Consider the following 25,323-nt stretch of genomic DNA (forward strand, 5'->3'; position numbering starts at 1 on the left):
CACCCCTGCCAGCTGTGAGCTTGTCTCGTGGTCTTTGAACTTTGTTCTCATCAGTAAGATAAGGTTAGTGCTTCTTCGTAGGGATGCTGAAGAAAGACTCCAGTGCCTGGTAGGTAGAGGTGCATAGGGAATTGCATGTGTGTGTTATTAGTACTGAAACCAGGGCAAGCTTTGCATTATCTTTGGATGTGGAGTTAATCAGATGTTCTCAGCAGCTTTTGGCATGGAGTAGCGAACCTTGGCTCATCCTATTTTTTCTTTTTCGTCCTTTCATAAGTCTCTATGTTTCCTCATGTCTGTCTGTCATTGAGAAAGGTTCCCGTGCGGTTCTCTCTGTACTCAGAGCCGTCTTGGTCCATGACTCCCATGGCAAGATCCTTGAGGGCTTGAGGAAGAAGGAGCCTATGTTCGTGCCCTCCTGTAGTGTGTTCTCCTTTGTTTGGGTCAACAGTCTCCTTCCCCGAAATCTGGGTGGGCTGCGTCCCCACCTCTGCGGGGACAGGAGCACAGGGAGTGACTGCTGGCCACCCGTGCCAGGAAGGCAGGGGAGGGGTCAGCCTTCCGCCTGTTCTCTTCCTGCCCCCGTGGCGTCTGTCTGCCACCGGCTTGCTTCCTGCCTCCTTTGACTTGGCTTTAACCTTCCATAAAACATCCCTAAGCTGCCTGAAAGACACCGTGATGTTGAATGGGGCTGCCAGTAGTTCTTTCCCACAGCCAGGTACATTAAAGTCACAGACCTAATTTTGAAAGCATGGCAAGCAGCTTTTGGAGCACTTGGAAATCATGTCAGGTGAGCTTATGTGAATGTGCCCTTTGCTCCTCCACCCTCAGGAGTGAAAACTGTTCTTAGCTTGTTCACAAAGCTGTTCACAGCTTCCTTCTGGGACATAACTGCTTAAGCTGTTCAGTCCTTTATTCTGACACTTTGTCCTTTTCTACCTTTACCCTTTCTTCTTTCTCTCAGAATCCTTATTTTGCTTTTATTGTTTATGCAGGACTTGAACACCCCTAAATTTTTTTTTTCTTCTATGTTACAGAAAATGGCAGGAGTGGGGCAGAAAAAATTGTGATTGAAGTAACAGAAATGCTGAGGCACAGACACTCATTCCTAGATAACTAAAACTCAGTTGTATTCAATGCAGGTTTAACTGATGCCAAAATAGCAGAGAAATCAGAGCCCTTGGGAACCTTAGGAATCAGAGAATTAGCCTCTTCATTTCACAGGTGAGGAAGTGATGTTCTGGAGGGTTGCCCAGAGCCATACAGCAAAGTTATCAATGGGATCAAGGCTAGACCTTGGTCTCTTGACTTGTGTTTGGCACTTTTCCATGATCGAGATGGAATTATCTCAGAATTAACAACTGGCAAACACATTCCATGACCTAATGCTGTAATGGCTTTTTTAATACTGTTTGCTTTACTCATAAAAAATGAACTGTATTTCAAGTTAGGAGATTATTATTGTTTGCCTTACTCATAAAAAATGAACTGTATTTCAAGTTAGGAGATGATTGTTGAATTATCAAAATATTCACTACAGATGTAACTTGCAAACTCCTCATATGTACATTGATTATAATCAATTTAAAATCTCATGGTCCAGTAGTCAGGGGATTGGTTACTTGGTGCATCTGTCTGATGGAATATCACGCCCCTGGATTTTGGAAGAATTTTTGATGGCATGAATAAATGCTTAAGACATATTAAGTGAAAGTCTGAAATAATATATACAGTATAATACCAACATTGTGTTAAAAAAATAAGAATATTGATGCTTAGAAAGTAAATAATAACAGTGACTCTTCAAAGGTTAGGCTTATCAATAATTTTTATTTATTTTACTTGGTTTTCAGGTTTTCTGCAAATGCATATACTACTTTTATAATCAAATCAGTGAATATTATAAAATGTAATTTATAATTATACATATAATTTATATGTACTATGTGATTCATTTTTCACTCAGTTTTTCAGAACATTGTATATGATAAAATGACATCTTTCAAGCTCTGTAGTGTAAATTATTATATTATGATCTCTTTTGTTCCGTGGTTTTTCTGCTGTAGACTTATTTTATTTGTTAAATGTATTTTTATTCCTTAGGAAACTATTCTCCATGTGTCTTTATTGTACTTCATCTGGTCTAAATAAATATATATAGCTGTCTTCATTTTTACCTTGTCAGTTTTGTTCAAATAATGCAAATACACAGTTTAGAAAGTTAAGTGATACTTCCACCCTTGGAGACAAAGCATAGCAGTTCCTGGCTTCACCTGTCCCCCCCCAGGAGGCTCAACACTCCAGAGGGAACTTAAAAAGATAGCTTTTACGTCCTGCTACAGGTGAAGGGTTAACTCCCATACCCCCTTTACCTCCCTCTCATCCTCCCAGTGTGGGTAAATGACTATTCAAATTAAATCAGCCATCATGTTTTCTGTTATGACTATGTAAATATTGCCTTCCACAGACCAAATAATGTATTCCAGTTCCAACAGTCCCTTTCTTTTATGGTTTTGGTTTTCCCTTCACATCCTGTTTGAGTCATTCAGTGCGCTTCTCATTGTCTGAAATCCTTCCCTGGCTTGCCCCGTCTGCAGGAGGAGGTCCAGGCTCCATGTGCTGTGGCCTGCGAGTTTGCCAGGCCCCTTGGTCCCTCTGGCCTCAGGAGCACTGCTTTCTGTCTCCAGGTCACCTCTGCGGTGCTGTTTGCAGTGTTTGAGCGGGTGTAATGCCCCTGTCCCTTCTACATCCCGAAATGCCTTTCCTGCTTTCTGCTGTCTGCTGCGCAGGCCTTCTTTAGGCAACTCTTGCGGTCCTTCCATCCCCTCCCCTGCCCCCACTGTGTCTGGGCTGGGTGCCCCCTAACACCTTGTGCAATTGCTGTGCTCTGTTGATGTGAGTTTGTAGTTGTTTATGCCAGCTGCATGCCACATGTGCTCTGGGGTCCTTGAGGTCTCCTAGGATCTTTTCAAGGGTCTGAGAGGTCAAGTACTGGGTCTTTCTACTATAACATCTGAAAACACCTAATGTTTTGCAAAACAGCAGGGCTTGTGGGAAAAATAGCGTTGGGGCGTGCCACTCAAAGCCTGTGCAACCAGCTTACCAGCAGAAACAGTACCAATCCTAATAAAATTTCTGGGACAGCTAAACCTCTCCTGGGGTTTGCAGCTGGCATCACGGTCAGTCAGGCCTTCACAGCCTTAACCCCTAGGGTTCATCGTCCTCCTTTGACATTGAGGCCCTGGAAGACCACTTGCTTATGGATTATCATTCTATTTGCATATAGATGTCATTTTTATTAAAATTAAAAAATCGGAACCTGGGTTTAGCCTTCATTAGTCTGTTGTTTTAATTCAGGGAAAACGTCTTAGCATTTTAACATCTGCATCCACAGTCCCCCAGATCCCTTGAAGACGCTGTACCATCATCTAATTGTCTTACATAGGAAGGTACTCTATTCTAAGCTTTTTGCTTGAAGTCTTTATGAACTGCTATGGTATGCCTTTAGTGTGTGGAAGCTTGTGCCTTCCTGTCACTTCAGAACACGAGCATGTATTGTAAAACGACCACACCTTCATTATCTCCACGTCATTACCGTGTATGCTGAACGTGTGAGCTCATTTGTGTTGAAGAAACATGCACTGCAGCAGGTTGTACCTCCTATTCCAGGAAGCCTTTCCTGACTTCCTCCCTCCTGCATACCCTTTCAGCTTTCTGTTCAGATCTGTTTCTTTCCTACCAGACCAGAGAGAAAGGAGTCTGGGAAATCTGATTTCGCAGTTGGGCGCTACACCCTGTTGACAAGGTGATGTATTTTCCAGCCTTCTGAGTGCCTGGTCTGTTGCGGTAGATCTGAAACAGAGATGCACTGCACTTTCTAAAATGGAAAAGTAATTTCCCTTGTTAATACCTGACTGACTCTGCTGCCTGTAGTAGATGTTCCTAAACTAGAGTGGACTCCTGGGTCTCTAGGAGCTCAGGAGCCTTCTGAAATTGTAGGCACCACTTCTAATTTGTTCATTTTTTAGTAGAGGAGAGTTTGTGATCAAACTCTCAAAAGAAATCACTGGCCTACAGGATGAAGTCTACCCAGCTCCGTGTACTTTCCCTGCTCTCTTGACTTAGGCTGAGCTGTTTCCTCAGCCTGTAATTCCCTAACTCCCTTTACTGTGTTGCACAGTCCATGCCCTTAAGAAAGCTTCCTTGATCCCGGGAGCCAGTTCCCTCTGGGCTCCGTGGGCTCCTTCAGCAGCCGTGTGTCACGTGAGCTGCAGCTCCCCACCCCTTTACGGACGGTTTCTCACTTGACAGTGGGCGTGCCAGGGCCTTCTTCCCAGGCTTATGGTGGCGTTGGTGAGGTGGTACACAGATGGCAGCAAATGGTGCCAGTCCCTGCGTGCTTGGGTCTTCCCCTTGCCTTTCTCACTGAGAGTGTGAGCTGCCGTGTGGTGAGGTCCACGTGTGCGTTTTGCTCTGATGATTTTGGGTAGAGTTCAGAAGGACCCGAGAAGGGTCAGGTCACTCTTCAGCCATAAAACAGAGCAGAAGGGAAATGATTTTTCAGGCTAGTAGATGATGGCGTTTCGGTAGAGCCGTCTGTAAAATGCCTCTGTGTAGTCAGAGTCGCTCTCGTCAGATCCTCAGCAAGCGCTGCCCGGGGGGCTGACGGCAGCTGCTGCCGCCCAGCGTCGCCAGCTTTTCTGTCGTCTCGGGAAGACTTTGAGGACCCGGTGAGAAAGCTAACCTGTGCCTAGAGGCCATGCTGTCAAAAACACCTCTAAATGGGCAAGTCCCTGGCGGGCCAGCGGTGGGCCTCGAAGACCCCGCAAGCCTCACGGCGCGGCCCCAAATCCCACCACCTTTAAATGCTGGAATTGCACCCCGTGCGGCGCGCGGTGCTTGAGCTGGAAAGGGTCTGTCCCCGTCCGCCTTCGTTGCGTGGCGCCTGCAGGGCGCTCAGCTCGCGGGGAGGACGGCGCTGCGGACCCTGGCCCTTTCCAAGGAGAGCGGGTGGGGACGTCGGAGCCAGCGTTTGTGTGCGTGAGCTTGAGCGCGCCAGATAGGGGCGCGGCGCGAGTCTGCAGTGCTTCCCCTGCTTGGAGAGGAGGAGAGAAGGGCCCGGCAGTGGGCCAGGCCCTGGGGGCGCGGCCGCGCGGTCCAGCTGCGGTCCGGCTGCGGTCCGGCTGCTCGTCCTCTCTCCAGTCCGGAGCGGACCGAGTGGGCTGTCAGAACTCTGGTTTTTGGCCATATGGGTGTTTTCGTTTCTTACTTTCCCTCTCGCCTGATTTATCAGTTCAGAAATTAATTGATACATGAATTTGCTTAGTAGCGCATTGAATAAAGCTTAAATTGTGTATTGAATAGTACTATTGAAATTCTTATTTTATCAAGTTGCACTTATGTTTCCATTCAAAGATGCTGAGTTTGACTTGTTAAAGAAGTTCATTGTCCCTACGTGTGTATAACGTATGTTCTAACGCTTAAACTATTAAAGTTGTTAACAAAATTTGTGGTCTCATTTATCATGACAGGGTTTACCAAACACAATTGTAATATGTATATTTACATATATGTATATATATTTATTTATATACACACATTTTAAACATGTTGTAGTTCCATTTTGCATTCCGTATTTAGGTAATCTATTCTTCTTTATGTTAACATTTTGAATTTATGTGGTGCATTTAGGAATTGATAGTGGATGTTTAAGTTTAGGAACTTTAAATCCAGTAACTCGTGTATATTTACCTAGGCTTTCCACACTCTCAAGAAGGCCACGTGGCTCAGTGATGGAGGAGCGTGGTCTCTGGAGTCTGGAAGGCCGGGGGCCACGCCCCAGCAGCGTCCCCTTCCAGAGCAGCACTGTCCACCATGGCAGCCACTGGCCACGTGGGGCTCTTCAACACTTGGAGTGTGGCCGGTGTGACTGAATTTTTAATTGTATTTAATTGTAATTAATTTAGGTCTAGGTAGCCATGTGTGACTGTGGCTGCCATACTGGGCCTCACAGTATGAGGTGATTTAACTTAGTTCTGGGTCCCAGCTTTCCTGTCTGTACAGATGAGATCAAACTTAAGCTGCCTTTTGTGGTGGTTATAAGAATAAATAAAACAGTATATTTAAAGAGCTTAACTCTGTGCCTGGAACAGAATATGTCCTTGAGAAATGCTAGTTAGTTATAATGACTATTATATATTTAATAAGGTGGAATAACTTTCCTTTTGAGCATTCATTTAAACCTGTTTATTTTTATTCTTCCCTTTCAGGATTAATTTATTTTTGGAAATCAAGTGCAATATTAAAGGAAAACAAACCACACTACCTTATTGGAAGCCATTTCTGCTAATTTTATTACATTTTAAAATTTATGGTTTGATTTGAATACTATCATGGGAGGAGCTGTGAGTGCTGGGGAAGATAATGATGACTTAATTGATAACTTAAAAGAAGCTCAGTATATCCGCACTGAAAGAGTGGAGCAAGCCTTCAGAGCGATTGATCGCGGAGATTACTATTTGGAAGGCTACCGAGACAATGCTTACAAAGACTTAGCCTGGAAGCATGGCAACATACACTTGTCAGCACCTTGCATTTATTCAGAAGTTATGGAAGCGTTGAAACTTCAACCAGGATTGTCTTTTCTTAACCTGGGAAGTGGAACCGGATATTTAAGTACAATGGTGGGCTTAATTTTAGGTAATTTAATTTTTGTAAAATTCTATTTTAAAAAGTAAGCTGAGTTTGTATTACTGTTTATGATTTATAGGGTTTGTAACTTTGTGTACAATATATGTTTGAATGTATATTCTAAAAGTAGTTACCTTCCTTAAGTGTGGAAACACAAGGTCATAGTAGTAATCTTTCCTTATTTTCAGCCCTGACCCTGATAGTTAGCTTTGCGTTCAGTCCTAGACTTAAAAAGTTCTTGGAACTGTTTTTGAACCCCCAGCCGTTGTCTGTACTTAGAATTGAACAGTTGGAAGGTGGGAAACTCAGGAGTATCATGTAATCTACTTCAGGTAAAGTGTCCTGACAGCTGGCATCCTGACAGCTGGCATCGAGAGTTTGATGGCTATCAGTCAGTGCCCCATGGTGAAGGGGATGGTGCTGTGCTCTTGTTAGGGTGCAGGAGTCTGTGGGGTATGGAGGGTGTGGCACTGTGGGGCAAAGCACAGGACCCGGGAGAGAAGTGTGTATGTCATTAAGTTTCAGCCATCTCGTTGAGTGTCTCTCTGCCAGGCCTTATTTCTGGAGCGAGTATACAGCAGTGATCAAAAGGGACAAATGTCTCTGCCTTCAAGAAGCTTACTGGGTGCTTACTACGAGGGCTAGGCATTGCTGAAAGCACTTGACATACAGTAACTCATTTAATGCTCCCAATAACCCTGTGACGTATGTATTGTCATGATTCCTGCGTATGTTGGTGAGTAAACCGAGGCACAGAGGTTCAGTAACTTGCCTAGAGTCACGTAGCTAGGAAATGACAGCTGGGGGATTGAGAAGGCGGGTGGACAAAGCATGCACACAGGAGAGTCTGCTCTAAGACATTGTGATGTTGGATGGAGGATGAACAATCATGAGTGTCACTGAGCCGCTTAGTATTTACTGAGAACTGCTGTGTGACAAGCATTAAGGTAGAGTGTCAGGCTTATAACATGGACTCCTGCCCTTGAGTTTGCAGACTGGTGGGAGTGGAGGGACAGAGGAAGATGCACGGTTCTCATCCCGTGTGCTGTGTGCTGTGTGCTGTGGTTGGGGTGTGTGCCCGCGTTACAGGGATGAGACTGGTTTACAGACTACAGTGATGGGGATCATGGAAGGATTTTAAGTAGAGAAATGGCTGTACTCTAGGAGGGCGATCCTGTGTCCTGGTGCGCTGAGGCAGTCCTGGTTTTTCCCGGTTATCCTAGCATCAGTATTGACGATGTCCTTTTCTCTCCCAAAGTGTCCCAGTCTGCACGGTAAATTATGTGTTCACATCGTACGACTTCAGGCCTGAAGTTCCCCCTCCTAAACACTGACTAGCTCCGTACTTGCTCTCCTAGTCATGGAACCTGCAATCATTTCACTTAAAAAAAAAATAAAAAAGCCCTTTCATCCCACAGCTGAGTCAGTTCCTGATACATAATAACTGGTCAAAAACGGTAACATTATTAATTTCTGCCAAGAAAGAAATTTAGCAGCTTACATTTAAATTTGGTGCTCTCCTGATCCTGAGATAGCAATTTTTCATCAGGTTGGGAATCCCAGAAACCTAGCACTTGTATCATTAGAGCCTCTTTGAAAAAGGAATCTCTAGGGTTTGAGACCGTCTCCAAATCAAAGGAACTTAGCGGAGGGGGAGCAGGGAGAGCTGCTTTTCCAAAGTGGGAGCTGCCTTCCTTGAGCCAGTGCCTTTCTTGAGCAACTGTGGCTGCTTAAGACTCAAGTCCAGCCGCACTCCACGTCCAAGCACCTGTTCTGCCTTTCACTCTTCTAGCCGGTCAGCTGGCTCCTGCTGAGGGAGGGCAGTTTAGCCAAAGGCCTGGTGGGGGGAGAGCAGGGGTCCTAACTAGCAGCCTTACCAGCAGTGGGGTCACCCTCCGAAACTCCATTCCTTAGTACTTGTCACCAAGAAATTAGATGACTGGGGCCAGGTGCATTTGTAGGCCGACTGCAGACTTCATCATATCTTGAATGCTTTCTCCTCTATATCCACGGGCATTGTGGGGAAACAGACCCTGGTTTGAGTGACCCACAGTGATGACGCTTCCTCCTGTTAGCAGGCTCCAGGGGGTCGCGAGTCTTCAGTCAACATGTGTGACCGCACTGACTGGACAGTATTCCAGCATTTGTCTGTGTGTGGTCCTGCAGTCAAGACCAAGATATAATACCTCTCCTTTTGCTGGTAAATATTCATTTGATGAGAAAGATAAAATAAATACATTTAGAAAAAGGAAAGGCAGAGAGAGCGGAGTCTGTAAAACTGTAAAATTTATTACAGTTAATAAATCTTGGATCTCTCCAGCTTCTGAAGAAGCTAATCTTTTTTTCTCCTGCTCCCCTTTTTTGGTTTGTGTTTCTCGAGCATTTAATTAAAGTCAAGGAGGGGGATACATCCATAAAAATCACTTAGAACCAGCTGCACAGGGGGCTGCTTCCGTGTTGCCTGTAATAATCTGAGAGCCCTGCATCGGGCTTGGCCCCAGTGCCTCCCAGTGGCCGTAGCAACAGAAGCGGTCTCCTTACTGCGCTGCTCTAGCACGCTGGCCCTCAGCCCTGCTCTCCGGTCACAAGATGGGGCGGCGCGTCCTCCCTGTGGGCAGCATTCCTCGCCCGAGGACACGCTCCGTGTGGTCCGGGCCGGGAGGGCAGGGCGTCTGAGGAGGAGGCCCCTTGAGGGATCTCTGCCTGGAGAGGATGGGCTGCAGTCCTGAGAGCTCTTGTTCAGTGAGAGAAGTTAGGGTGATCCTGGCTGCAGGAAATGTCTTGTGATTCCACCACATTTGGAGCAGTTACTCATAAATGGAATTTAGTTTTGCCCCGCACTGAGAAAATGGGTTACTCCAGGTTCTAAATCATGCCTCATTTTGGACAACTTGTTTCGTTCCCAATTGAAGAATAATTCTTGTCCCACTCTCTTGTCCTTAGGAGTCTTCCTGGAGCAAAGGATTTTCACACAGAATCTAGTCCTTAATTGATCCTCCTTTCAGTTCTGTCTTCTGCCCAGGGAAGACCATTGAATAGGATGCCGGAAAAGAGGCCTCTCATGTCCTCATTAAATATCAGAACCATGAAGGCAAATTATTCTGATCATCTTTCTGATTCAGGTGGGAATGGTTCGTCTCCATTCTGATCCTTTTTGCTTAGGGATTCACTCCTTATGTAACCCATAATATAAAACTTAAGTGTTTCTTATAAAACCTGTAATATCGGGCTTAATGATTCTCTCAGTCTCTTGCCTAGGTCCTGAGTTAGTAGGCGTGACTGTGGAGAGACTGGCAGAACCACCCAGCACTCGGTACGCCACTGCCTCAGCTCTGCAGCGTTAGTTCCTACAGGTCACACAGTGGGCAGGCTTGCGTGTTTAATGGGAAAAGCACTGCCAATGGACCTAAATGCCTTCACCTCCAAGGGGGCTGGTCAAGCTGCGTGTGGCCGTCATGTTTGGCCTCTGTACTCTTTCTTTCTCTTTACCACAGGACATTAAGTGGTGCTTGCTGATTCAGCTACACTGACATTGCCTTTGACCTCAGACATTCATGTTTTCTCTCTCATTTTAGCCCTCTTCCTCACTTGGATGAGGTTCTAATTTACGCACCATAAAGTTCACCCATTTTAACTGTACAAGTCAGGGAGTTTTAGTCTGTTAGCAGAGTTGTACAAACATGACCATAATCCAATTTGAGAGCACTTCCATCACCCATAAAGATCCCCTACCCCAGCCCCTGGCAGCCACTTACCTACTTCCTGTCTCTATAGATTTGCCTTTTCTGTACCTGTCATGTCAATGGAATCCTGCAGTCTGTGCTCTTTTGTGTATGGTTTCTTTCCTTTAGCGTTACATTTTCAGGGTTCATCTGGGCTGTAGCGTGTATCAGTGCTCCATTCCTTTTGGTGGCTGAGTAATACTCCATTGTGTGGGTATACCACATTTTGTTTGTCCTTTCACCAGTTAATGCTGATTTTGAATGATGCTGATGTGAACATTCATGTACAAATCTTGGTGGAGACATCCAGTTACATTTCTCTTGGGTGGATTCCTAGGAGTGAAATTGCTGGGCTGTATGGTGAGTTTATGTTTAACTTTTTTTTTCTTTTTTTTGCGGTATGCGGGCCTCTCACTGTTGTGGCCTCTCCCGTTGCGGAGCACAGGCTCCGGATGCGCAGGCTCAGCGGCCATGGCTCACGGGCCCAGCCGCTCCGCGGCATATGGGATCCTCCCGGACCGGGGCACGAACCCATATCCCCTGCATCGGCAGGCGGACTCTCAACCACTGCGCCACCAGGGAGGCCCATGTTTAACTTTTTAAGAACTTGCCGAACTGTTTTCTGGAGTGGCTGCACCATTTTATATTCCCACCAACAATACACAAGGTTCTAGTTTCTCCATAGCTGCACTGATGGGTTTTTTTTTTTTTTTTCTTTAATAGCCATCTTAGTGGGGATAAAGTGGTATCTTGTGGTTTTAACTTGCACTTCCCTGGTGCCTAATGATGTGGAGTATCTCTTCCTGTGCTTTTTGGTTATTCCTCTGTTTTCTTTGGTGAAATGTCTATTCAGATCTTTTCTCCATTTTTAAATTAAGTTTTTGGTGTACTTATTATTGAGTTGTAAGTGTTCTTTATATATTGTAGGTACAAGCCCTTGATCAGAAATACGATTTTCAAATAATCGTCTCATATCTCTTTAAGTACCCCTTTGAGAAAACCCCGTGGCTCGCTTCAGGCCTGAGAACGAGGGAGACCCAGAGCAGCCCTCTGCCTCGTCTCCCCCATCTTTGGTGAGACAAAACCCATTCTGCAGCTTTCCAGGGTTCTCTCCAAGGTAGATTCTCTTCTCTTCTTCTCTGCATCAAGCCAAACCTCAGTTTTCCCTCTATATTTCTACCCTACTTCTTCTTTTTTAGGAGATTATTATTATTTTTTTCTTTTTAAGAATTACGAAGACTGTTCTTGGTATGGGCTTTATTTTGGGCCCTGAGCAAATCTGTTTTGAAAAGAACCCTTGCGTTTAGGCTACTACCGTTTTCTGAGATCAGTTAAGCTCCTTGCTGTTTACACCGTTACTTCTTAGTCCTGGTTGGGCTTCCGTGCATCTTTTTTCTGCCCATATGCCCTGCATTGAGTTGCTACCATTACTGTGTTTCTTGGGGTTTTCCCTCACTTCTGGTTGTGGAGCGGAAGTCATTACTGACAGCCGTCTCCTTCATTGCTGCTCCTGTGGAAGTCCCCAGATGATTCTGTGTTTATGGGTGTTACTGCTGATTATTACGGGGCAGCTAATAGTAATAAAAATACAGTTTTAGGGAACAGTGCAAGCTGTAGAAGTCTTACCAAGTTTTCATAGTAATTTCTTCTGGTTATATTTCTTCACGCTCTTCGAGGTTGAAAGGCACTTCCCTTAGTGCTGTGAAAAGTCTGAGGTGGGTCACTTTGCATCCTGAGTTTTTACCTTCAGGCTTAACGCTCCCCAGCCTGGATCATCCATGCACCAAAACCAGTTGAACCGTTATTTGCGAATTTGCCAACTTGCTGAAGTGCGTCTGTAACCCTGACGTCAGTATCTGTCATTGGTGTGCGTGTGCGGGCGCCGGCGGGGGGTGGTGGTGGGAGCTGCTCTGTGGGCCTGGCCCCAGCTGGCCTGGGTCGAGGGACGGTTCTGCTCCTGGTTTCAGCGTCTCAGAGCGGCGGCCAGAGGATCGAGTCGCAGTGCAGTGCGAGCAGCTTGGCTGCTGGGCCCCTTTCTCCTGAACCTCTTCGCTTCTTTTGCAAAATAGAGAAAGTAGACTCCACCAGGGTGAGTCTTTAGGACTGAACGTTATTTATCTCTGTGAGGTACGTATGTACGTGTGTGTGTGCGTATTTCCCTAGTAGCCGTGGTGTAGCATTTGCTTCGTGTTTTCTGGACTTTACAGAACATAAACGACCACAGATACCGTGTGCTGACTGTGTACTCCAGAACACTCCTCACCCTTTCCGAATTTGTGTCTCTGTGTAAAATAACTCGTGAACCTCCGTCTCCCGGTGACTCCCTCCAGGGCTGGCGCCCACGGCCGCATCTCTCCCCGGCAGTCTCCCCTAGGCTGAGCTGGGTGCCAGACGGAGCACCCCGTCAGAGGCTCACCTGTGTCGCGGGGCTGCTCCTGGAACCTGCCTTCACGTGGTCTGTGCGGGCAGCTCCCGCAGCCTCAGCCCGTCCGGCCTCCCTCACCTTTGGCCTGCAGAGAATCTTCCCCTGGATTCCGCTGCTCTTTGCGTTGCCTTTACATACACTTCCTCTGTCCTTTTGTGGAAGCTTCTTTGGCTTCAGCCTATGGTGAAGGGTGGCTCTTCCTTCTGTCTTCAGGTCACCTCCACAGGCAGAGGATTCCCAGGTTTCCAGCACCAGGTCTGTCTGCTGAGCTCTGGACACTCCGCATCCTCCAAGCTGGCCAACAAGCTGGATACTTGATTATGCAGTGCTTACTGCACGCCTCTTCTTCAGTGTGCACGAGATTCCCAAGTTCAGCCTGTCTCCAGCTCAAGTTGCCCTTGCTTACCCTCGCCCACACAAGACAGAGCAGCTCAAGTGGCTTATACCTCCTGTGTTTCCATTTTGGTGAAAGGTACTTTTTCCTACAAAAATTACTCAAGGCAGGGCCTGAACAGCAGTCTCGCTTCTCTGTCCTTAACTTTATCTTGCGGGATAGGCAGTCTGCTCACAGGGTTAGAAACCTGAAAGAACCGAAAGGCCCCTCACCTGTCTCCTCCGCTTTGTCTCGTCCTCCCACCTGAAGAGCAGTCAGCGCATGGAGCCCTGGGGACACCTCCACTTCGGCACCGACTCGCAGGATGCTTAGAGGGTGGCAGTTGACTTGAAATCAGAAGAACTTTCCTAGGTACATAAAGGAAAGTCTGTATTGCATTTTAGAAGATTTCTAGCAAACAGCCAAAATTAGTAAGAAATTTATTTTCAATGACATATACTTTTCTGTAAGATTTACTTCTGTACAATGCCTCATTCTGTGATAAAATAGATTTGACACATGAAGACGTGACAAATACACATTTTTATGCTTTGTATATATATCATTTGCCTCAGTCTTCCTTGTGCACCTTTTAAATTTGGGATGGTAGCTAAGTTTATGTACTTTATCATTCTCCCAAAGAGTATTTATTATACGTGCCATTGAGCTAGCTGCTGAGGATACCACAGTGCAGAAGACACATCCCACACCCTTGAAATTGTGCATGTCGCTTCTAAACTAGCGTTAGAAGCACTGGGTCAGATTTGTTGGCTGTTCTTCATTTAGTTCAGGAATTTTTATTGGGTATTGATGTGACGTGGTCACTGCACTGGCCCTGGAGTATCTTCACAGGTGTACGCAGTACAACAAAAGGGCTGACGAAGTGGCTTCCGTGGAAAGTGAGTGCGTTAACGGATCAAGACCTAAAGCTGTTCACGTCACCTTTTAAACCATGTTCTGTTTTATTACAGTTGCGCACACTCCTCAGCCTACTGACTGCTGTGGCGTAGTGTTCTGGTGTAGACGTGTGAGAGATAGTCCTAAATTACTCTGGTCACGTTAGACTTGGGTATTATCAGCCCACTGGGTGGAAATACCTGAAGCAGCTGATGGTGACGTGTGTTCTTGATATATTGACATTTTAGACATATAGTTTACTGAGGATCGTGGGTCCATGCTCCATAACTGTTTAAACCGACACTTTCAGATTTCGTGTAAACATATTTTTAAGATTCACGTGTAGTAAAAGAAAACAGTACTTATATCCATAAGCTGAGAGAAGCCTGAGGGACTGGAACGTTCTGGTAAATTCCAAGGCTTGCTTCACGAGGCCTTTCCCAAACCTAGAGAGCAGAGAACAAGTCTCCAGTCTTAGGTATGTCCCACTAGCTAAAGAATTTTAAGCTTAACATGGCAAGATTCAGTAAATGTTTGACAGTGTCTTTTGTTAATATGCTTTTTTAACGTGATACAGTAAGGTGGAGAACCATAAGAAAATATTTATATCATAAGTGGAAATGCATTTGATCAGTTTCTCTTATCTGGTTATTGGTTACTTAATCTTTTGCTGATCTCATTTTTTCTCCCCTTTTCTTCACCTACCTTTGCACTATTTTGTTTCTTGGCGTTATACACCAGGGTGTTCACGGAAAGAAAGAATGAAACCTATTCTTGTCTGCTTTTCACCTGTTACCATCTCTGAATTCTTCTAAAGTTACTTGTAAATCTTCCCAAAGATGCCTATTTTATTCAACTAGAATTAGTAATAAAATATCATTGTAACTTGTTTAAAGGTGTTTTTACATATACAGTTGGTCCTCTGTATCCACGGGTTCCGCATCTATGGATTCATCCACCATGCATCAAGATATTGGGGTGAAAAAGTCCAGCAAGTCCCTAAAAGCAGAACTTGAATTTGTCACGTGCCGGCAACTATATACGTAGCATTTACGCTGTATTTCCTAGACGTAGCATTTATGTATTGGGTATTATAAGTAGTCAAGATGATTAGGGGAGGATGTACGGATGTGCAGGGTGCATGTGGATACTACCATTTATATGAGGGACTTGAGCGTGCACAGATTTTGGTATTTTCAGGGGGTGGTCCTGGAACCAACCTCCCCCCCCCCAATACTGAAGGGTGACTGTATGTTTTAATTCTCACTGAGAAACTTTATGCTAATTTCATGGAAACCGAATAACTGATTCACCTACTCCCTCTTGTGGTAAATATTTAGTTTTATCCCGATGCTTTTATTTGTAGTTATTAACTCTTGATTTTCATTTTAGCAACGAGAGCACAGACTTGAATAGTCCAAAAAGATTTAAAAAATCATTTAGATTGGGCATGGCAATAATTAGGAGGCTATAGCTAGGGTGCTCAACCCAAGCTGCCTTGTTAGGGTCACCTGCAGAGCCTGGGCCTCACCCTGAGAGACTCCCTCCCCCTGTTTACAGTTTAAATCAAATTAAATTTAATCTACTTTGAAATTTGATTTTAAAATTCACAGGTTATTCTAACATGCAGTCAGGGTAGAGAACCACCTATAAGCTGCAGTTTTGCTTCTACAATTAACCAGTTCTGTATTCAAGGGCAGAGCATGTTATAATTTCTAATGATTTGTACCCATCTTGTACTTTATGGTGTGTGAAAGACTTTTACATAATTTACATGATTTTCCCACAGACCCATTTCATACAGTAGGAAAGACCTCACATGGTAAGTGACTGCTCTGATTATTCAGCTGTAGCAGGAGCCAGGATTGGAAACGAAGGCACTGGCCTTAAATCCACCCGGTTTCTCAGCACCCCGCGGTGTTTCGGTCTCAGATGGGCTGCGAATTGTTCATCTACAGAGCTCCTCTGGTTATGTGCTATGCGCTGTGAGGGGCTTTTTGCTTGTGGCTGTTCCACGGATTAGCTCTCCGCACAGCACAGAGGACGCTGGGCATCCCGGGCGCTGTGCAGCTCTCAGGTGCCCGGGCTTGCACACCACACTCAGTGCTTCAGAGGGGGCGTGGGGTGCTGGGCGTCACAGGGTCAGCAGCCGTGTAGTAAGAAATGGAGGTGTTGATAGACACTTGATACCTAGACCTAATAATCAGCGACCTTTATGTATAAGCTCTTACTATTGACTAACTGGAAGATAATAAATAAGCTGGTTTAGGTCCAAATACTACAAAAGAAAAACAGTCTTTAGATTTTTTTGTTATATAGGAATTTTGTTATATTATTGCTCTTAATAAATGGACTTTTGCCAGCCTTAAAAATAATTTCTAATATAGGATACCTATGTTTTTCTAATAACTGTATTTGTCTTAATAAACTGTGACTTCTGTAAGTTTCTATTTTCTCTTTAGTATTTAGCAATTAAAGATAGTGGTCAACTGTCAGTACTTTGATTTTTTAAGAATTTATATGACAAAAATTAAGCTTTTATTATTTCATAGAAAAATCTCTTCACATTGGCATATACAAAATAACACTGGCATCTATTCAGCACAGTCCAATTAACGTTTCACCTGTTAGATGGTGATAGGGAGTCTTAAGCTTTCGTCTTTTGGATGCCATTTCAGTTTTCTCCAGCAACAGCTTATACCTTTCTATTAGAATTATTGTATATTACTTATTTATTTGAAAATCTTGTACTTTTTTTTTTTAATCTCTTTGACTAACCTAAGCTCATTATTTTTTGGTCGAAAAAGTTATACATGCATGTGTTAAGACACACTTTAGACAATAGAGCGTAATGGTGAAAATGTCTCCTTCCCACCCCAGACCTCTTAGTCCCCTTCCTTAGAAGCAGCTGTGTACGCTTTTTTAGTTTTCTGTGTTTATTTTTCCGTTCTATTTAGTACAGGTGTCAAATGAGTTGTAATAAAGAGCATCACACTGCAATTTTATCATATACTTGATGTGTTCTAGTTGTATATCACATTCTAAATAAATGAGATACTGGTGACATTGCCATTTAAGTTCTGCCTTCTATTAATGCATTCTTTTCAATCTCTTTTTTTCAACATGTTAATTACTGTTCAGTTTATTAGTGATAATTAAAGATATATCTCCATGATATTTTAAAATTAAGCAATTCCACCCATTAAAAAATCATGAATGGTGTTTGTACTAGAAATTAATGATAGTATATCATACATGTGTGTTTATGATACTATCAAACAAATCCATTGTATGTTAATGAAATTGTCTTTATTTTGTGTCAAGGTGACGTGAAAAACAACCTTAAGAAATTTTCTTAACAAACTTTAAACCTTATTTCCAAAAGGTGCCACTTTGCTTTTAGATATTGTATAAGCAGAAAGCAAGAAAAGGAAAATGAGACCAGTGGTGTCTTAAGTGACAAACAGCCTACGTAGTCCCTTTTGACTTAGAACTCTCAAGTTCAGACTCCCTCTGTTAGTAAGGCAGTTTGAAATATTGAACAGAAGCCTTGATTTCTACATTCTTTACTTGCCGCCTTTATTATAGTGCTTATCCATTCAGTCCTATTGGAAACTTCAGCCCCAGCAATAATGACCTTTTTTTATTGACCTCTCATCCATATAGCCCTCCTTTTGTTTTCCAGATGGTTGATGAGTATGACTAGATTCTTAAAATGAAAAAAGTCTCTGTTACGTTTTACATTCAGTGGATTACCTTAAAAGGGTAGAAGGAAAATTAGATTCATTTCCTAGAGCAATATTTTCCTTACTATGTATATAATGTTAAGTAACTGTAGTGTAATTTGAGGTTTTTTAAATGAGGAAAACTTTATTCAGTGTTTCCTAGCCTTTTTTGTTTCCTTACGGAAATTCAGGTTTTCAAAATAGTCAGATTCAATACCAAATTGAAAAGTGACATTACTACGTGTACTTCTCTAAGTTTAATTTTTTTGCCATTTTCGTTTATTTTTTGAAAAAAGGAAATTCTAGTTTTTGTCAATTGGTCTTTGGTAATATTAAGGAATTACAAGAGATCTTAAAAGATATTGGATGGGTGTTCCAGTTAGCAGATGAAGACTAACGGTTTGACAGTAAGGAAAAAAAAAATGAGAAGCAAAACATTTAAGATTTCATTGATCCGAATAACATTTAAAAAAGTATAAAGCATTTCAAAGGAAGTTAATGCTATAACTGTTGTGGTCTGAAGGATCAAGTACCTTTTTATTTAATCTTTTTTTTTAATCTGAATACATTTTCCAAGTAGAATCAGTTTTTTTTAAATTAATCAAATGCAATAGAAATATAGTAGGTTTATCTGCTTTTGACTTGAAGATAGTATCTGAACATTTTGGTTTAATTTTTACAGTTAGGTAATTCCTAGATTACAAACCGGTATTTTCATGTGCCCCCTGTACATTCAAAAATGTTAATTGAGGACTGTGATTTTTTTGTTATTTTAAAGTTCTTAGAGGTCTGTGGAACTCCAGTATATGTTGTATTTTTAATGGCATTCAGTAGGGGGCACATCCAGTTAAGTAGTTCCTAAGATACATACCAGATACAGAAAATAACACACACACTTTTTCCTGAGAGACCAATCTCAGAATAAGACAGAAATATAACAAAAACGTAGAGTGGAAAACCTGATTGGCTCAGTCTCAGAAGTTTGGGAGGAATGAGATGACTAGCTCAGAACAGTGTGTTACTGTCTTGGGGTCATGGGGCAGGCACGAGGCACAGTAGCCTTAGGAAACGGGAATCCTGTTGGTCACATTCTTGGCCAGTACCAGGGTGGGGGAAGGAGCAGTCCCTAGATCGTTGCCTTGTTCCCCGTTCCTGGACTGTCACTCATCCTTGGCTGTGTGCAAAAAGAACCGCCAAGTAAGCGGTGTGAAGTGGGCGGGAACAGGAGAGTCAAACCAGCTCCGCCCGGAGCCGCACTGCCCTGGACAGTGGGAGCTCCAGAGGCAGAGGGTGTGGTCTCAGCCCTGGAGGAAAGTAGCATTCACTGGGTGGGGGGTACTGTACGAGGCTTCTGTCATACCTGTGTCAGCCTGTGGATGCAGACATTTGAGAATTACCGAATTTTTAACAAATGACAAAGGAGAAGATAATGGTAATTAACTTGAACTTCATACAGAAATATGATTATTTCTGTGGCAGTATTGTCCTGACAGATAAGCTACACCCTGGAGAGAACTCTGTGACTGATTTTTTTTAAAGCAGTGTAAATAGATTTCCATATAGCTTTTAGAATCTGGGGCTAGCGTATTTCAAGCCCTCTTTAAATGCTCCTGTGATAGGTAAATGAGCAGAAGTTAGACGAGCTCTGTAAAGACATTCTTAATATTTTTTATAAATGCTGCTGCTACAATTACAGGTCCTTTTGGAGTAAATCATGGGATTGAGCTTCATTCAGATGTGGTGGAGTATGCCAAGGAAAAACTGGAGAGCTTCATCAAAAATAGTGATAGCTTTGATAAGTAAGTATTCATATCTATAGTTCTGCTTTGAAAGCACTTGATAAGTAGACACGTGTGACATGTCTGTTCCTCACTACGGTTAGTTTACTGATCCTGAGTTGTCAGTTGAGTGCAGCAAAAATCAGTGTGGTATAAAATGAGAGAAAAAATTAAGTTCGAAAACTGCTGTGATTTTTATTCTGTGTACATATGTAGTGAATGACAAATAAATAACTTCTATGTTTTAATTATATGCCGTTGTCACGTTATTAGTGGGGTGATGTTCCATTCATTACGCAGCATACAAGTACCTTTCCTGAAGACAGAATGTAAAGATGCGCTTGGCATTAGAATAGTTTTTGGGAACTGTGTTTACACCTTTGGGATAGTAATTTAATAGTCTGCCCTCTTTATTTGCAGCATAAGAGCGATACCTGTTAGAATATGGAGGACTTGCTTAAAAACATGAAGTTCCTTAGTAATTTAGCCAGAGAAAATCGTCATCGAAGTATATTGATATGTGCTGTGAGGGCTGTGTTTGAGAAATTTGCTTATAGAACCATTGTTTTGAACTCCTACTTTCCTTAGAAGAAATACTGCCGCACAGGCGTTGGCCCTTGCGCGGGCAAGGAAGTCTGTTTGCTGTGTAACGTCCTTAAAATTCAGCAGTGGTAGTACTGTGGGGCAAAGGCCGCTTCTGCTGAAGTCCGTGAACTCTTGTGAAACTGGAAGATTTGGAGGGCATTTATCTCTCTCAACTAGTCATAGTTTCAAAGAGAGAAAGGCCTAAAACTGATAGGAATCAAGCTTAGAACCTAGTCCCTTTACTGTATAGCAGAGCTTTGGTCCAGGGTTCCAACCCAGCTTGTTGGGAGTGGGCCTCACTCAGCTCTGGCCTGGCCTGGCCTGGAGGTGGGGACCTGGGCTGGGGGTGGGTTCCGAGCTGAGGGCTGTTTCCTAGGGTTCAGGCCTGCGGGTCAGCGCTAAGAAGGCAGCAGGAGGGCCTCTGAGGGTCTCCTGGAGCGTCTTCCCCTCCTTGCTCCTCCCTTCTCTGCCCCTCCTCTTCCTCCTTCCCTGGCCCTTTCCTTTCAGTCCCCTTTGCCCCGGCCAGTTTGTGTGTGTCCCTGGCAAGTGGCACTTGGTGGGTTGAAGAACAGAAAACCCGAGGTGCCGCAGAGTCCGCAGTGCAGGGGGAAGGCCCAGGGAGGGAGCGTGACTGGGTGTTACGGACCTCCGGCGGCGAGCTGGGATCTGCGAGCTGCGAGCGTGCCTGTGCTCGGCTTTGGCTTTGTTCTGTGATCAAGCCAGTGGATCTGAGCAGATCACTTGAATTTTCTGCACTAGTTTGCTGAACACGGTTCTTTATCTTATTTATAAAGAGTTAACATTTAATTCATGTTTTTGAATCATTTTTCAAATGCTTACCATGTGGATTCATATTCTGTTTCCAAGAATAACATACTGTTTGACAGAAAGAAAATAGTGTTGAGTTCAAGTTATTTGATAAGAAATTGAGTTTCAATGTTAGTATCCTTTTGTGTCTTCATCATTTCCGTGTCTTATAATTAGTGGTATGGTAAGTGCTTAAGATCTGGGCATGGATATTTTTTATATTGGTTGTTAGAACTCTGGAACTTTGTTGAATTTATTGAATTTCTATTGTTCTAAGTATTTGTTTTGATGCTGAAACTTAACGTACACATAAGACCTTTTGAATACAAGACCTTTTGAATACAAGTAAACTTGGAAAATATGAAAGTAATATTACTAAAAGCAAATGTTTAAAGTCTAAAGAACTATATATTAGATAATATATTTCAGGTGTTAACACATAAAGGCACAGATAATTCACTTTTGGGTCATTAATCAGGCAGAACAAACTCAAGGAAGAACTTTGAATCATCGAAGTACCTTTTTACAATATCTGCGGAGTCAAGTTTCTTGCTGACAAGTGGGCACGGTCCTGGCAAACAGTAGAATATGTCATTCTTTAAAGTATTTCTGTGTTGATGTAATTTAAATATTAAATCATCTATAACACAGATAATTTTGAAGGTTTTATATATTTAAGTGTCTCAATTTTAAAGAACTTTTTCTATAATTTTTTTGTGTCATTGTAAGATGATCAAATGTCCTTGGCTTGTATTTCTTGAGTGTTGTTACTGTGTTATGCAGGTTGGTTATTCATAAAATGGTGAATCATCAAATATGGTGATATGACTGATCTAAATGTTTCTTTATAATTTTTCATGGTCTTGTTACTTTAGTTAAAATAATCAGACTTTATAATATGGTTGTTTCTGAAGTGTTACAACTTACTTTTAAAACAGATTCTTATATTAATAAACTATTCTGAAAAAAAAAGACAGTTTTGGAAATGTTATCTATTCTGGTTTTAAAGTAGCTACTGAAATAATGGTTACGTACTTCAGATTATGAAGGTATCTTGCACATACAAGGGGTAGTAGGTGCTGGGAAATGCTTTGTTTTGCACAAAGTCGTGAGTTGGGTGAAAGTTAAGTAATCAAAGTTGAGTCATTTAATGGGCTCCTTTAACGTCATTTGGTTTTGGTGATAGAAATAATGAAGATGTAGTAGTTTTCTTCCTATCTTACTTGTATTTTGATGATTTCTTTGATTTTTTCTTGGCGTTTATTGATAATATTCCTAGTTATTTTCAATTTTTAAATTTGAAAACCTTGCTTTGGAAAGTGATGTTTAAAATTCCGTTCCTAAGCAATTTTATTATATTTAATTGTGTACGGGTCATCAAAATACATGTTTTAATTAATAAAATATAAAGTAACTCAGGAAAACAAATTGCTATTTATGTATTCCTTAGTACTTAGTATTGTTCCTTAGTACCAGGCTATCCTTGATTGTGTGTAACACGAAGACAGTAGAAAGCTAAAACCTAATACTTTTCCAATCTTATTTATCCTGTTGGTTTGGATCTTTTTTATCAGTTCCTTTTTCGAAAGTATTGTCATGTCACTTATGATTTAAACTGTATCTTTAAAGTTTTCTTATGTATATCTATTGGAGATCATAGTGAACTCCCAAACATAGCAGGTGGGAAAAGCTTCAATAAACTACTCAACATTACAATATGTAATGTAAGATACATATTTTTTTAAAAATATACAGATGTATGTTTCTGTGTGTGCTTTGTAAAGCAAGCTTGGTTCCTGAGTCTTGAAAGTACTATTTCTTCTTTCAGAAAAAAGATCCTTAGTATAATGTGTATACTTGTAAACGTTCTGTGTCTTGGTTCTGTATCAGCAAATGAAGTAATTTGGAGAAGCTACCCTGAATTTACTGTACTTGGAGATAGGAGGGAAGGGGAAGTTCTCTTGTGTGGTTTATTCCTTGGCTCTGCCTGTGGTATACCCACATGCACGGAAATTCCCTAATGAACTGACATTTGATTTCAAAGGTTCTCTAAAACACTGGCAAGCTTTTTCAAATGAAGGACCAGATAGCGAATGTATCTGGCTTCCTGGGCCAAGTGGTCTCTGTGGCAGCTGCTCAGCTGTGCCACTGCAGTGCACAGGCCTCTTGGGACACCCTGTGGAGGGGTGGGCGAGGGGTTCTGGTACCACTTCATTGACAGAAACAAGTGCGGGCTGCATTTGGCCTCTTGTCCGTGGTCTGCTGACTCCGGTTCTGCCCGTCACACACACGCTCCGCGACGTTTTTATCTTAGCCCACTCTGATACAAATGAGTCTTTGGGCCTAAGTTCTAAAGGCCCTTAGGTGTCGGGCTTTCATGAGGGAAGGAGAAGTTTGGGGAAGGTCAGGTTATCTGAATCAGTGTTTGTGCACATAGAGTAAAAGCAAAATAATGTCTCCAGCTGTGTTTGCTTGGAAGAGTAAGGCAGTTGAAGGAGCGTGAATTATAAACCTTTATCCTGTAAGTGCTTTGCAAGTAAGTTGGTAATTGGTGTAGCATTTATTTACGGCTTCATTTATGTGTTTGTTTACATGGAGCTGACTTGGCGCCCTAGAGGGCATGCTTTGCGGGTGTGCCATTCCCTGTGAGGCAGTAGGTCCTGTCTCCTCTCCCCTCCAAGGATGCCGTACCTGATTTTGGAAATACTCTACTGTCAGTGGCCACATGAGTGAAGCGTAGCCTGACTAATTGAAGATTTTCATTCTCTTTGAATGGAGGACTGTTGTTTCTACATAGTTTGTTGTAGAAATGAGTCATGAAGACAGTAATGAGATGATAAAACTAACAGCAGGTAATGCGTATTACCTGTTCTTTAAGTGCCAAGTGCCATTCTACGAGCTGTACCCACAGTCCTAGAGGCAATATTGATGTCCACATTTCCCAGATGGGAAAACAGGGTTAGACAGTCCATAACTTCAGCTAGGCTAGCCTTTTTGTTTAGTTGTGATTTAGCTCTGATGATGTAAAAACTGACCTATTCTAGTGTTTCTTCCCAGGGGTGAGCTGTGCCAATGAATTACAGCCTAGCAACTTGGCCCCAGATACAAAAGTTGAAGCAGCACTTTTGTTTCCATCATTTATTTATTTTTTCCAGATTAGAATTTAGGAAGTGCTGTTAGCATGGTCACGTGCACTATAGCATTTTTATCAGAAAGCACGCCTACCTGTTCATTAATGAGACTTACCTGTGGTATGGGTGATGGAGGTGGGCAGGAGAGGAAGCATGTCCCTCAGGGTCAGTCAAGGTACACACTTGAAATTACCTTCAGAGCTAGTTTAGCTGTCTGCATTTTAGAAGATTTGATTGATTTGTGGCAATGTCTGGTGTCCTAATTTTATTTTTAATTATAGGCTCCTTTTCCACATAATTCAGTTTGCATTGGAAAAAATTAAATGATACTGTATTCTATCAGTTTATCACTAGAGCAGTCCCGCTTCATCTTTAAGAGAATTATGGCATACTTGAAGTAGTTTCGCTATCTGTAGATATATAGTCAATATTATTTCAAACTAGTTCTTGAACACTTTGGTATATTAATAATGTTCAGATGGTAGTTTTATGAGAGATATTATAGGTTGTAAGCACAGTTTTTAATCATGACAAACATTCAAATGTTGGGACAGAAAAACGCTTAAAACTAGTCATCAGGGCTCCCAGTTACGTGTTTTAACGTCGGTTAGAAATGGCGTGGGGGAAAGTTTGATGGCTTCTAACACATTTCAGGAGAAGAAATTATTCCGGGAATAACATACTGTTTGACAGAAATAAAATAGTTTTGATCCCAAGTTACTTTATAAGAAATTACTGTTGAAATATATGAAGGCTCACTTTTATGCGATGTACCTGTCACATTCCCTATAAAATGTTTAGAGATTGTTTTTGGTCCTGTGGAGTCTCCTAAAGCTCTATTCAATGAGAAATCTGTGTATTTACTCTTAACACTGTGCTTTAAATAATGCTTGAATTATTCTGAAATGAGTTTGATACAGTTGGAAGGGAAACCACTTGAAAAGGTAAAGTCTTTGTTTTTTTAAATTTTTTGAAATTCAGTAGCTTAATCCTTGGTTGTACGAGTTTTTTTTTTTTTTTTTTTTTTTTCTTTTTGCGGTATGCGGGCCTCTCACTGTTGTGGCCTCTCCCGTTGCGGAGCACAGGCTCCGGATGCGCAGGCCCAGCGGCCATGGCTCACGGGCCCAGCCGCTCCGCGGCATATGGGATCCTCCCAGACCGGGGCACGAACCCGTATCCCCTGCATCGGC

General features: G+C 42.6%; 1 protein-coding gene across 16 annotated transcripts in view; it reads left to right on the plus strand.

Moving 5' to 3' along the window:
- Positions 1-25,323, plus strand: part of PCMTD1 (protein-L-isoaspartate (D-aspartate) O-methyltransferase domain containing 1) — a 61,954-nt gene that overhangs the window by 20,167 nt on the left and 16,464 nt on the right. For 6 of the 16 annotated variants that reach the window (XM_082601650.1, XM_082601636.1, XM_082601645.1 and 3 more), the window contains 2 exons: positions 6,270-6,699; positions 19,529-19,631. The exons of 1 other annotated variant lie outside the window; for it this stretch is intronic. In XM_082601650.1, coding sequence (XP_082457776.1) covers positions 6,393-6,699; positions 19,529-19,631 — 410 coding nt within the window. In that variant the 5' untranslated portion in view covers positions 6,270-6,392. Of the gene's footprint in view, positions 1-1,142; positions 1,225-6,269; positions 6,700-13,156; positions 13,310-19,528; positions 19,632-25,323 lie in introns of those variants that run through there. 9 more of the 16 variants (XM_082601647.1, XM_082601649.1, XM_082601643.1 and 6 more) reach the window with 4 other exon arrangements.

The sequence above is a fragment of the Mesoplodon mirus genome (assembly GCF_964341445.2).
Source record: "Mesoplodon mirus genome assembly, chromosome: 16".
NCBI lineage: Eukaryota > Metazoa > Chordata > Mammalia > Artiodactyla > Ziphiidae > Mesoplodon > Mesoplodon mirus.